This window comes from Rhineura floridana, chromosome 17 (genome assembly GCF_030035675.1).
Source record: "Rhineura floridana isolate rRhiFlo1 chromosome 17, rRhiFlo1.hap2, whole genome shotgun sequence".
NCBI lineage: Eukaryota > Metazoa > Chordata > Lepidosauria > Squamata > Rhineuridae > Rhineura > Rhineura floridana.
This window is the reverse complement of record NC_084496.1, coordinates 26,964,419-26,977,389: the sequence shown is the minus strand read 5'-3', so window position 1 is coordinate 26,977,389 and position 12,971 is coordinate 26,964,419. Positions and strand designations below refer to the sequence as shown.

The window sequence follows — 12,971 nt, the reverse complement described above, 5'->3', positions numbered from 1 at the left end:
GCCGTCTCCTGGACTGCTTATCGCTCAACCCTCAGCACAGTGGACGTCAATGCGTGTCTGTGTGAGAAGCCACGTCCCTCCTCCCTGGTCCCCAGCATACTTGAGCGGCTGCTGTTCTTCCCCCGCTCTCTTTTCTGTACTTTACTCCTAGTTGTGGCCACGCCCACAAAAGGATTTCCATTCATGCGGGAAAGGGAGCGCGGGAAAAGAGAGCCTGCGGTTGATAGGGAGAGGGGGTGAATGGGGTTGGACGGGTTCCATTCAATTCTTGGTGAAGGATGTGTGCGTGCCTGTTTCCTGACAGGGTGATTGATTTGGGAGTAGAAAGGTGTAGAGGAGGAGAGTCGTGACTATTTAAGGGCCTATAGGTTGTTCAAGGTAGAAGCTCCATCGGATGCATTTTTATTAATATTATCATCGTCGTCATGGTTTATAACCCACCCGAAGGTCCCAGGGCGGGTTACAATACTGTACAAGTAATCTTCCTAGAGCAGTTAAAAAGACCTGTATAATTCCAACAGGCACTTGGGTGTTCATTGACTGGCCTGTTGATGCTGCAGTTCTCTGTCGTTATTTCTTTTATATATGTTTCAATAAGATTATTATTTTTACACTATTATGTCTTGTTTAGTGGTGTAAGCAGGTTTGAATATCCTGCCGAAATTATAGCAGCAGGATAAATATTTAAATAAATAAATGTAAATACATATGCACAAGACAGAGCTGATGCATACTAGGATATGGACTGGAGGTACATGAGGCCACACACATTCCTGAGGCTAAGCAGGTTTCAGTTTGGTCAGTGCCTTGGATGGGTGACCATACAGGATCCACATGTATTCCATGGTGGGATATAAACAGTAAGAACAGAAAGTGCATGAAGTACAGTCTGTGGTATTTCTAAGTAACTCTAATGTATGCAGCAGCAGCAGCATGACCAATTACAAACCGTCTTGTTGTTTACAACAGTTTTCTGTATCCCTCTGTGTGTAAGATATGTAAAAATCTGTGAAGTGAGAATAACAATTCCTGCATCTGATGAAATTGTCTCCTGTCTGTTCTCTCACAGTAACAGCATAATCGTACTATACATGTCTACTTGGAAGTAAGGTGCATTGAGTTCAGCGAAGTGGTGTTTTGGATTGCAGCCTGGTTCTGTCTTTTAAGGTTCCTCAATACGCTTTTTGTTATCTTTTTACTCCCAAGATTTATATTTCTGTTTGTAACCCTATGTTATGCCATGGTTTTGATTGGTTTTTAATCATGATTGGATAGGATTGGGTTGGGATTAGGAATGATCTGTCAATTTTGGTTCTCTCAGTTTCTCATTTTTCTAATCTTAAATTTGGTTCTCCACATTTCTGCAGCAATTCGTGATTTTTAAATAAAAAAATCCACATGAAAATTGTTCAGCATTTTAGTTTGAATTTCTCCTAATAATATCTTCTTTGTATGCAGTTTTAACTAATTTTTGCAAGCAGTTTATCCTAATATAATGCATTTATGCATGTTATTTTCACCAATATAATCATTTTGTGCACACTGTCCCCTAATATATGGATTTGTGTAAACATTGCTAGGTTGGAGAACTGCATTGCAAAATTCAGATATGTGCGAATTTTGAAGGATGGCTGAGTTTTGGTTCTCCTATTGTTTCAGAAAGTGTGAATTTGGTAAATACAGCTTTAAATTACTGCAATGCGCTCTACGTGGGGCTGCCTTTGAAGACAGTTCAGAAACTACAGCTAGTGCAAAACGCAGCAGCTAGACTGTTGACAAGGACCAGGCGGTCCGCACATATAACACCTGGCTCATTTGCACTGGCTACCTATTTGTTTCCAGGCTAAATTCAAAGTGCTAGTTTTGACTTATAAAGCCTTACACGGCGCGGGACCACAATACCTAGCGGAACGCCTCTCCCGATATGAACCTACCCGGTCACTACGTTCAACATCAAAGGCCCTCCTCCGAGTTCCGACCCACAGAGAAGCTCGGAGGGTTGTTACAAGATCTAGGGCCTTTTCAGTGGCTGCCCCCGAATTATGGAACAGTCTTCCCGATGAGGTGCACCTGGTGCCTACACTTCTATCCTTTCGGCGCCAGGTTAAAACCTTTTTATTCTCCCAGGCATTTTAATCTATTATTTTAATATATTTTTAGCTCTTATTGTATACCAGGTTGTTTAATTGTTTAATATGTATGCTTTTACTGTTTCTTGTGATTCTATTGTATTTTATTCCCTGTTGTGCACCGCCCTGAGAGCCTTTTGGCTGCGGGCAGTATAGAAATCGAATAAAATAAATAAATAAATAAATGCCATCCAAAAAAAAGCTTTAAAAAGAATCCTCCTGGATTTTTGCCATACCAGGCAAACCCAACAAACCTTTCAGTTTCTATTTCAAATGTAACATCAAATGTAACAAAGGTTTTGTATGTGTGATAGGGCAAAGCCTGCAAAATAAGAGTGACACTGTTTAAGAGTCCTGATGGATGAAAGGTAGCAAGCTCTACCCTAGAGTGATGATCATGTTGAATTTCATACCTTACAGTGGGACTTTCCTGTGCCTATTTGGGCTGCAGTCGTGCACACTTACTGTGGGTGGGGAAGCCCCATAGAATGTAGAGCACAGACCTATGCAAGTCTACTCAGAAGTCCAGATTATAGAATCATAGAATTATAGAGCTGGAAGGGGCCATGTAGGCCATCGAGTCCAACCCCCTGCTCATAGCAGGAAATCCACAGCTAGAGCATCTCCTGCAGATAGCTGTCTAGCCTCTGCTTGAAGACATCCAGCGAAGGGGATCCCACCACCTCCCTAGGCAGTCGGTTCCATTGCCGAACTGCCCTTACTGTCAAGAAGTTCCTTCTAATGTCCAATCTGAATCTACGCTCCTGCAACTTAAAACCATTAGACCTAGTCCTACCCTCTGGGGCAGCAGAGAACAAATCTGTACCCTCCTCTATGTGATAGCCCTTCAGGTACTTAAAGAGTGCAATCATGTCACCCCTCAGCCTTCTCTTCACCAGACTGAACATGCCAAGTTCCTTCAACCTTTCCTCATAAGACTTGTTCTCCATACCGGCTATCATCCTCGTCGCCCTCTTCTGGACCCGCTCTAACTTGTCTATATCTTTCTTAAAATGAGGCGCCCAGAACTGAACGCAGTATTCCAGATGAGGCCTGACCAATGCAGAATATAGTGGGACTATTACTTCCCTCGACCTGGAAACTATAGCTCTGTTTATGCAGCCCCAAACCGCGTTTGCCTTTTTTGCCGCAGCATCACACTGCTGGGTCATGTTCAACTTGCGATCCACTACAATTCCAAGGTCCTTATAAAGTGCTTATGCTGTCTCTGTTGCAGGGGAAGGTTTTCTAAAAATTACTGTATTTGTAGGCAGTTTATCTATCTACCTATCATCATCATTTTATTTTGTTGCCTAATACTAGTCAGTCTTAAGGCAATGTTGAATTTTCTTTTTAAAAACATACATTTTAAAAAAAGACAGATGGATTAACCACAGCACAACAAAAACTAACAATTCTAAAAAAGAAAATAATGTTTAATGTTAATATTAACAGCAGCTAAAAAGCAACCTCGACATATAAACTGTACCACCCAGCTCATCATATTCCATTGAATTCCTGGGAGAAGATGGTTTGGGGGGGGGAAAGTGCTTAAAATAAAATTGGGAGCTTATTCTAGGAGGTTTACGGTACTGCCATCCAACTGTTGCAAGGCGGAATAATTTATTCCTTCCTGCTGTTACCATTATCAACTGGAGACACATGGCGTTATGGTTTCTGTGTGGTGGATTTATTTGAGGTCCCCAAGAGGCGGGCCTGGCCACAGCACAAATAAGGAAGTGTGCCCTACATGGATGATTGACACATATCAGTATTTTTAAAAAATAGCTGTTTTTTAAAGTAGTGCCCTCAAAACTGATAAAATCAAGTTGAATATTGAGCTGTTATTGGGTCAGTTACTGCAACAGGGATGGGGAACCCATGGCCCTCCTAATATTGTGCTACAACTCCCATTGCTGATGGGAGGTGGAGTCTAATAACATTTGGAGGACCTCAGGCTCCTCCCACCCCGGCTTTAAAACCTAAAAATCAGTGCTTTGAATTAAAGTGGTTAAAACAACTTTATTGGCCATTAGTCAGTTTCTATGTTGGGAAAGAGACTGGCAGTCACAGTGAAGTTGTTTAGGAACTGGCAAGATGAGTTCCAGTCAGTTGATCCCAGTCAACAGTTGAGCTGCTATATTTTGGTCGAATTGAACTTTTCAAATTATCTTCAAAGGCAGCCCCATGTACAATTCATTGCAGTAGTATAACGTGGAGGTTGATGTGAGATATGAATAACATTAATCTGTACTTATTTTTCCAGTTCCCATAGCTGTGAATAAGAGAAATACTGTTACAAGGGATTTCATCACGCCGAAAATGAAAACCTATCAGAAGCTGACGACAGATGTCCCCCAGATCACAGAAGCTGGGGAGGAGGCCACCAATGAAAAACCATTGTGCCATCAGAAGTTGTCAGCCTGGTGGCTGGGTGGGGGTCTCCTGATGGTAGCCGCCCTGCTTAGCGGAGTGACTGTTTGGGTGCTTGGGCAGATTTGGTGGGGTCAGCATGGAGAACTCCCCCTTGCCAAGTGCGCCTCCATTCCAGAAAATCTTCGCTTTGACTGTTTCCCAGAGAGAAATGTGGTTGTGACTCGAGAACTGTGCGAGGCTCGGGGATGCTGTTTCGTTGACGGCGACTGGCCCTCGGGCAGCACAAGGGGGGTGCCTTGGTGCTTTTATCCCTCAGACTTCCCCAGCTACACCTTGGGGAGCGTGAATGAGACCACGCTGGGCATGGCAGGTTTCCTGACCAGGAGGATAAAGACCTATTATCCAAGAGATATTGAGAAGCTGCAACTCAGCGTGGACTTCGAAACTGACACTCGGTTGCATATCAAGGCAAGTTATTTTCTTATTTATTGTATCCAATGATGTGGTTTTCTACTTTTGTCCTATGGAGCCTCTGTAAGGAAGCTGGGGATAGACTGCAGCCCAATAGGGGAGCACATTCTTCACATGCAGAAGGACCAAGTTTCAATTCCTCCCTGACCATTGGCCATGCTGTTTGGGGCTGATGGGAGTTGGAGTCAACAACTTCTGAAGGGCTGCAAGGTCTCCACTCGTGCGCTAGATGATGGTGGTGATGATTAATTGGTTGTTTTTCTCATCAGGTGACTCAAAGCTACTTCCATAACTAATTAGAAGAACAGAATCAATAAAACCTAAAAACACCTCTGACAATTAAAAACCAGATTAAAACAAGCACAGTCAATGCAAATAAAGGGCAGGTATACAGGTCCTACCCCTCTTAAAGAGGAGGTCATCAAAGGCCTGTGTAAAGAGGAAAGTCTTTGCCTGGCACCTAAAGATGGATAAAGAAGGTGCCAGGTGTGCCTCCCTGAGGAGAGCATTCCACAGATTAAATGCTGACACTGATGTTCAAGTGATTTCAATGATATTCAAGTAGTTTAGGGTGCACTGAAATGAAAATAAGCAAAGATTTCCCACCCACCTTCCAAAAGTTAGGTAGTTGGTCATATGTTCCATTCTGCATGCTGCTTATTCCAGGACACGGGAACCTGCGGTGGGACTTGGGCTCCCATCAACACCTTCCAGCATAGCCAGTGGTGAGGGATGCTGGGAGTTGTACTACAGCAACATCTGTGGGATGGGGCACTGGCCAACAATGTTGTTTTCACTTGTGTAGTCCTGGTGCTCAGTGAACTCTAGGGGAGGGTCTGTAGCTCAGGGGTAGAACATGCGTTTTGCATGCAGAAGGGCCCAGGTTCAGTCCCCAGCATCTTCAGGTAGGGGTGGGAGGGACTCCTACCTGAAACCCTGGAGAGCCCCTTCCACTCAGTGTGGACAGTACTGAGCTGAATGGACCATTGGTCTGACTCAGGATAAGGCAGCTTCCTATGTACCCTGCAGTTCATGCTGGATCTGCTTTGGCAAAAGACAATGGACACTCGCACATGCAGGGAATACTAGTTTTGTGCAATGAAAAATGCTTTTAAAACTCAACAGCCTTTGCTTGTCTCCTCAGCAGGCTGTTTATCTTACGTCAGCCTTTGCCAACCTGGTGCTGAAACAGCTGTTTCAGACTGCAACTCCTATCAGCCCGAGCCAGCACAGCCTCCACAGGGTGGGTGCTGGTGGATGTAGTAGTCCAAAACATCTGGAAGGCATCAGATTGGCAAAAGCTGGCTTGAGCGGTCACAGTCTGAGGCTTCCTTACACCCTCACAGGTGGTTTTAGGATACCAGCCTCAGTTTGAGCGAAACCCTTGGCGCAATTCATGATGCCTTTCCTCTCCATTTTACCTGGGCGTGTCTGTGTGTGTTCCTCCCCATTTTTTCTAGATCACTGATGCCACAAAGTCTCGGTATGAGGTGCCCCTTGAAGTTCCTCAGGTGACTAAGAGAGCGGAGAATCCCGTGTATGCCGTCGAGTTCTCCAAGGAGCCCTTTGGCTTGATAGTGAAGCGGAGAGCTTCAGGGACTGTGCTGTAAGGATCCATCTCTTCCTCTCTAAATAACATGTTCTCATCTAGTGCAAAGGAGTGAGGCCTGGGTTAGATACTTCCTACTTCATAGTCAGGAGGCGGAACCTAAACTTGTCACTGACATTCCAAGGGAGGGTCCCCTCTTTGTTGCACACATTGCCACAACAGCCTACAAGCTGCTTCCCAGTGGCTGGCCATGCTGTTGGGCCGAGAGAGGCAGCCTCCACAAACGGCAGATAATGGAGGCGGCTGGAGCCACCCTGGCTGTTGCTCCAAAGAAGGGTTGGGAGGGGGGAGATTTGATTCAGTTCACACTTATAGCTGAACCTATCAAATTCGCACTTTCCAAAACAGCATGAGAACCAAACCACAGCCACCCTTCAAAATTTGCACATAACTGCGGGTTATTGCATAATTTTGCAGTGTAGTTCTCCCACAAAGTAATATTTACAAAAATGAATATATTAGGGGAAAAGGTGCATGAAAATGAATATATCATAGAAAATAACACACAAAACTGCATTATATTTGAAGAAATTGCTTGCAAAAGTGTGTGCGTTAGTCAGAACTGTATACAAAAATGTGTGTGCGTGAAGAAATTAGCACTAAAATGCTGAAAAAAATATGTGGACATTTTTTTAAAAAATCACAGATTGCTGCAGAAATGTGGAGAACTGAATTTAAGATTGGAAAAAGGAGCGGGTAAAGAAATGGATATTAAGGCAATGCTATTTGGAAAGTGAAGGGTAAAGTGATGAATTGATTCCCAGAAAGGGGAGATGGACCATAGAGAAGAAAATGGCTAGAGTGCAATCTGCACAGGCCGTTATGGACTTGTTTTGGTCAGAACAGCTGCACAAGAGATCCTCTACATGTGGTGATATTGCAGTTGTTTTATTGTGTGGCTGTGTGCGCTTTTTGAAAAGTCAGATATTCTGACCTCTGAAAAAAGAACGGAAGCTGAAGAAAGTGTATCTGTTCCACAGTAAAATGCCCAATGTAGGGTCGCTTCCACGCTAGCTATTTTCTGTGGAATTGCCACCCTTCATTCGTTCATTTTATTTATTTGTTGATTTATTTAAAATATTTCTGTGCAGCTTTTCACAAGATGTGTCAAAGTGTTATACAACAATTTTAAACAATAACACTTAAAAAAACTACATAAGAAATACAGACTTTATACCAGAGGTTCCCAAACTGTCATCCGTGGACCACCAGGGGTCTGGAGGCTTCATTCAGGCGGCCCGCGGCATGTCCGCATGAAATATTCATGTTAATTTATAATTGTATGTTTGTTGCTTCTTTTATCTCTTAAGTTGTATTTTATTGCATTACAATTTGAATTCTATGGAATGCAAATTGTAATACAATAATGAGCCTGCAAAACCTTGTGCCTCTTAACCAGGTGAAATTTAGGAGGGTTAGTACTATGTTCCCCAAAACAGCTAATGCCAATCGTATTATTTTTTAAAGCACTGTATTTCATACCAAAGTATGGAGTAGTGGTTAGAGTGTTGGACTAGGACCTGGAAGACTAAGGTTCAGACCCCCACTCAGCCACAAAGCTCCCTGGGTGACCTTGGGCCTGTCACAGTCAGCCTAACTGACCTCACAGGGTTGTTGTGATAAAATGGAGAGGGAGGAGATCCATGTAAGCCACCTTGAGCTTCATGAAGGAAAGGTGGGATATAAATGTAATAATAATAAATAAATAAAATAAAAAAAAATAATTTGCTAGTTAACAAAATTACTATCCAAACATGTTAATTAAATGTATTCAGTTATGCTCCTTAATCCATGATGGTTATTTCTTCCTACCTTTACAAAAGCGCGCGCGCGCACGCACGCACGCACGCACGCACGCACGCACGCACACACACACACACACACACGGGGCTTCCATCCCTTCATGCTTTGCACACCAACCCTAATACCCAACCCCAGGAACGGGAACCCCAGGTACCCTCCATCCCCCTTGCTTCCCCCCTGAGTCCCCAGGCATTGTTGTGCCACCACCTGGCTCACCTGATGCTGGCCTGCTTGCACTCCTGGGTTGGTCACTCACAACATGCCTGCCCACCTTGTTTGCTTGCTTTACTGCCGCACTGGGACTGGCAGGCACCATGGAAGCGTCCATGCTGTAGTTTGCAGCACCACCTGTCTGTGACGAAGTGAAATGCAGCATGACAACTTTTTTACATTTTTATGTGCATTATTTACATAATATCTGTATTAAGTCACCATAAGCTCTTTTGTTCAACTTAGTCCTTACTTACTTTTGTCCAGTTCATTACACCTGGAGTATTTTTTAAAACTATATTGAAAAAGTGCATTTTAGCAGACGCCAGTCTAATGCTAGCAGATATGCTCAACTGCTCTTCTGTTTTTCGTTTTTCTTTCTTTCATTGCTGTCACATTTGAAAACCACTGTCTTCAGCTATGAGGACTAGAAACACCTTTTCCCCCCTAACAGCTGCACTTCTTAACAGCTTTCTCCGCTTCTCTAGGTTGAATACAACAGTGGCTCCACTGTTCTTTGCGGATCAGTTTCTCCAGATTTCTACCATGCTTCCATCTACATTCCTTTATGGACTGGGGGAACATCGAAGCAACTTCCTACATAGTCTGGAGTGGAACACCCTGACCTTCTGGGCCCGAGATGTCCCTCCCATGGTACCTTTTACACATGATTGACGAGTCTTAACTATGTTCCATCATGCTGTGGTTTTCCCTCCTCCGGTGTCCTCTCTCTCCTTTCCACCTGTTTTCTTACATATCTGAGGGACAAAGGAGGTTCATATTGTCCCATGCTTTTTTAAAAGGTAATAACAGTGACTGGGTCCCCCCAGTTCAGATCAGGACCACAATACCGTGAGGGAGGGTTAGCTCTCACCCACCCATGCCACTTTCCCGTTTAAAATTGCTTCCTTCCTCAAAGCTGATGTTTGCCCCATAGGGCAAAATGCTCCAGTGCTTATAATCACTAACACTTTTTGATGGTACTCACTGATACAGAGTACTGTGATCTCTCGATCTCTCTCGGTGAAGGGTGCTGAGAGTTGTTAGGAGACCCCTATTGCCCTCATAGAGCTGCAGTTTCCAATGTTCTCTGGGAAGCTGATAACTGCAGCTCTTTGGGGGAATTGGGGTCTCCTAACAACTCTCAGCACCCTTATCAAACTACACTTCTCAGGATTCTTTGGGAGAAGCCACGATTCTTTAAAGTGGAATAGTGGAATAAATGTATGGTGTGAATGTTGCCTTACAACTGGAATTCTTGCTCCAACACAAATGTAAAGAGGTTCTTCGCACACATAAAGGCCACCAACTTAGATGACCTTAAAAGGGGATTAGACAAATTCATGGAGGTCCATCCAGTGACTATTAGGTATGAATGACAGCTATGTGGAAAGCAGTCTACCTCTGAATATTACTTAACTAGGCATGATTGTTCCATCTCTGAATACCAGTTCTTGGGGATCAGCAGCAGGCTGTTGCCTTCATGTCTTCAGAAGTAAGACGTCCTGGAAGCATGATATTGGCCACAATGGGAAATAGAACATTCAGTGGACCTTTGGTCTGATCTTATCCAGCTCTGTATCAGTTTTAAATCATCCTGATTAGATACAGCAGGGCTGGAGAAACCCCGGCCTTCCAGATGCTGTTGGACTCTTACCTCCAGTCAGCCCTAGCCAGAATGGCCAGTGGCCAGAGATGATGGGAGGTGTTGTACAGCAACATCTGGAGGACCACAGGTTCCCCATCCCTGAGTTTGTGTTAAGGAGAAATGGATCCATGTGAAGTTATCTTGAGCACAGAACCATAAGAAGGACCTACTGGATCAGACCAAAGGCCGAGTTGCAGGTGACGTGGTGGGATCACCTTGGGCTCCTACTGGGAGGAAGGGTGGGATATAAATGTAATAAATAATCATCATCATCAGAGTTGGAAGGGGCCTAGAAGGCCATTGAGTCCAACCCTCTGCTCAGTGCACTAATCCAAGTTAATGGGATATGCTGATGGTGCTCACCTGGCCTCCTGTCGCCTGTGTCACGGGTGCGTACTGGGGCAGCAAAGGGAAGGGCGAGATGGCAGTGGAGCCAGCCTCCATTTGATTGGTCAATAACTGAACCATGTAGGCAATCCAAGAGGTGTTTATGGGAGAGCTCAACAAGTCTCCTACCTTGTTTGTTAATAACCTTATCTTGGGAGACCCTGGCCATTTGAGCAGGTAGTAATAATTGACCATGATTAGATTCAGGTCCTTCTACAAGACCGGAACCCAGTCTAGCATTGAAATCCCCACATAGTATAATTCTATGAGAGGGGAATCGAAGTTCTAGCGATGTTATGTATTCCGAGAGATGATCCCAGACACAACCTGAATCTAACCTTTTGGCCATATGAGGGGGAAAATAAACATTTATAACAATAAGATCCCCCAAAATGGGGCCATGTAATCGAATGCCTTGAATATAGTGACCACAGTTTGGATTGAGACCCTGTATATCAACCGGGAGATCAACAGAAACAAAAATACAAAGACCCCCACTACCTCTCCCTCTATTATTGACTTTGGCCGCTGGAAGAGTGAAAACTCGATAACCATTTAAAAAGACTAGAGAATCTGATGTCGTCCAGGTTTCCTGCAGGCATATAATCTTAAATTGCTGGAGGAAGAGAGAGGGATCGTCCTCTGCAAATTTGTTAAACCAGCCCATTATATTCCATGACAAAAGCTGCAACTGTCAGTTGGAGTTCATTACTTCCGAATCAAGGCGGAGGTTACTATGACGATTCCGGCTTAATGTAGTTGGAGACGTCCTCGGCGGGACTGTAGGAAGGTCAATCGATAATTGAGGAATTGACCTCATTTGGTAGGTAGGCTGGACTTTTGGAAGAGGGAAGTTTGAATCAGTATTCTCCTCTTGGATTTCGACTTTGTCGGGAGGAAAGTCTCTGACTAATTGTTCATGAGAAGTAGAGAGTCTCAAAATAAGTTGCAGAAATCTGTCAATGATTTTGTTCCTTTCGGGGGCTGGCAGAAGATTGAAGGACTGCAATAGAGCTTGTTCCTCCTCCAGTGGCAAATCTAGCTTCCAGGGTTCATGGCAATTTTCATCTCCAGCCGATGAGTGGACCTGACACAAGGGGGGGGGGGGACTTAAAATGTAGTCATCCTCTGAAGTGAAAAAAGGGGTCCTGTTCGAATTCTGACAACACAATGGGTTGTTCATATTAATAAAGGGCTTAGTAATTGTTAAACCAGATTTAGGATTAAGATTATTACTGAAAGTAATCATCAGATCCAGGAGTTCATGGACTACAGGAGGGTCTCTTCTTAAGTGGTCTTGAGAGTCTAGCTCTATCAAAGGTTTGTTATTTAGCAAAAGAGAGGGATAATCAGTTCTGTATGAGATGGAGGGGGCTAGACTCATAGGAGGGGCTGAGTTTTCAAAGAGTCTTGAAATAAAAATACCCGCCCTAGCCAAAGAGTCCTTATGTAACCACACCTGTTTCGTTACATCCAGGGAACAAAAAGTGACCACCGCACGAGCTTTGATATTATTATAGTAAAGATATTCCACGTGTTGTATTTGACCTGGGACTAAGGGGAATGCCAAAGCTTTATTTATGGTGTCAATAAAATGTTGTTTCCTATGTGATGGAAAAATATGACCCCACGGTTTTGGAAAATTTCCGAATACCAATTTACATCTTTTCAGTATTAGATTCCACTTATTCGTTAATGCTAAGGATTGTGAGTTTTGTGATGGATGTATACCCACAAGTACATCCTGCCACGGGTCCTGGAAAGGAATATTTCTTATAGGGCTCATAAGGTGAGTTGTATTAATTTCCTTGGCAGTAGGTCGAGGAAAAGAGGAGGATATTCCAGCATCGGTGGCTACTGTGGTATTTCCCTTCTTTGTATTATTTCCTTTTATCGAGCTGGTCTTTTTATCTCCCTCCTTTGTTATATTGTCCAATAAATGAAAGAGTCTTTTAAAGTTCATCCTGGATTTCGGGGTATACTTAGAGGACTTTATATTTTTTGACTTTTTTTGTTGAATGATCGGAGGTCTTTTTTTCTTGTTACATCTTTTCTTTTGGTTGAGAGTTTTAGAAGTTTTTGAAGGGATTGTCGGAAGAGTCTGAGTATAGGTTGGTTGCAGAGTTTGAATATTGCGATGTAAGGCAACTAGAGTTGATAGAAGGAGGTTGCATTCAGTTAGGAAGGTTTTAATATGCTCCAAATCTGTCGCCAGCATAGAAATCAGACCGAATAAAGACTCATCTCTAGACAGGTGTGCATAAAAGCCTTCAATCTGAGCAGATTTTCTTGTTTCAGTCAAGGAATTTTCTGTATTAAGACTCACCACTGGGGGCTC

At 43.6% G+C, this 12,971-nt stretch overlaps 1 protein-coding gene across 6 annotated transcripts in view; it reads left to right on the top strand.

The window, feature by feature from the left end:
- LOC133372093 (lysosomal alpha-glucosidase-like) overlaps window positions 1-12,971 on the top strand; it is a 52,620-nt gene that overhangs the window by 5,506 nt on the left and 34,143 nt on the right. For 4 of the 6 annotated variants that reach the window (XM_061600332.1, XM_061600333.1, XM_061600334.1 and 1 more), the window contains 4 exons: window positions 1,070-1,167; window positions 4,396-4,973; window positions 6,437-6,582; window positions 9,087-9,252. In XM_061600332.1, the coding sequence (XP_061456316.1) occupies window positions 4,452-4,973; window positions 6,437-6,582; window positions 9,087-9,252 (834 nt within the window). In that variant the 5' untranslated portion in view covers window positions 1,070-1,167; window positions 4,396-4,451. The remainder of the gene's footprint in view (window positions 1-1,069; window positions 1,168-4,395; window positions 4,974-6,436; window positions 6,583-9,086; window positions 9,253-12,971) is intronic. The other 2 variants (XM_061600331.1, XM_061600337.1) reach the window with 1 other exon arrangement.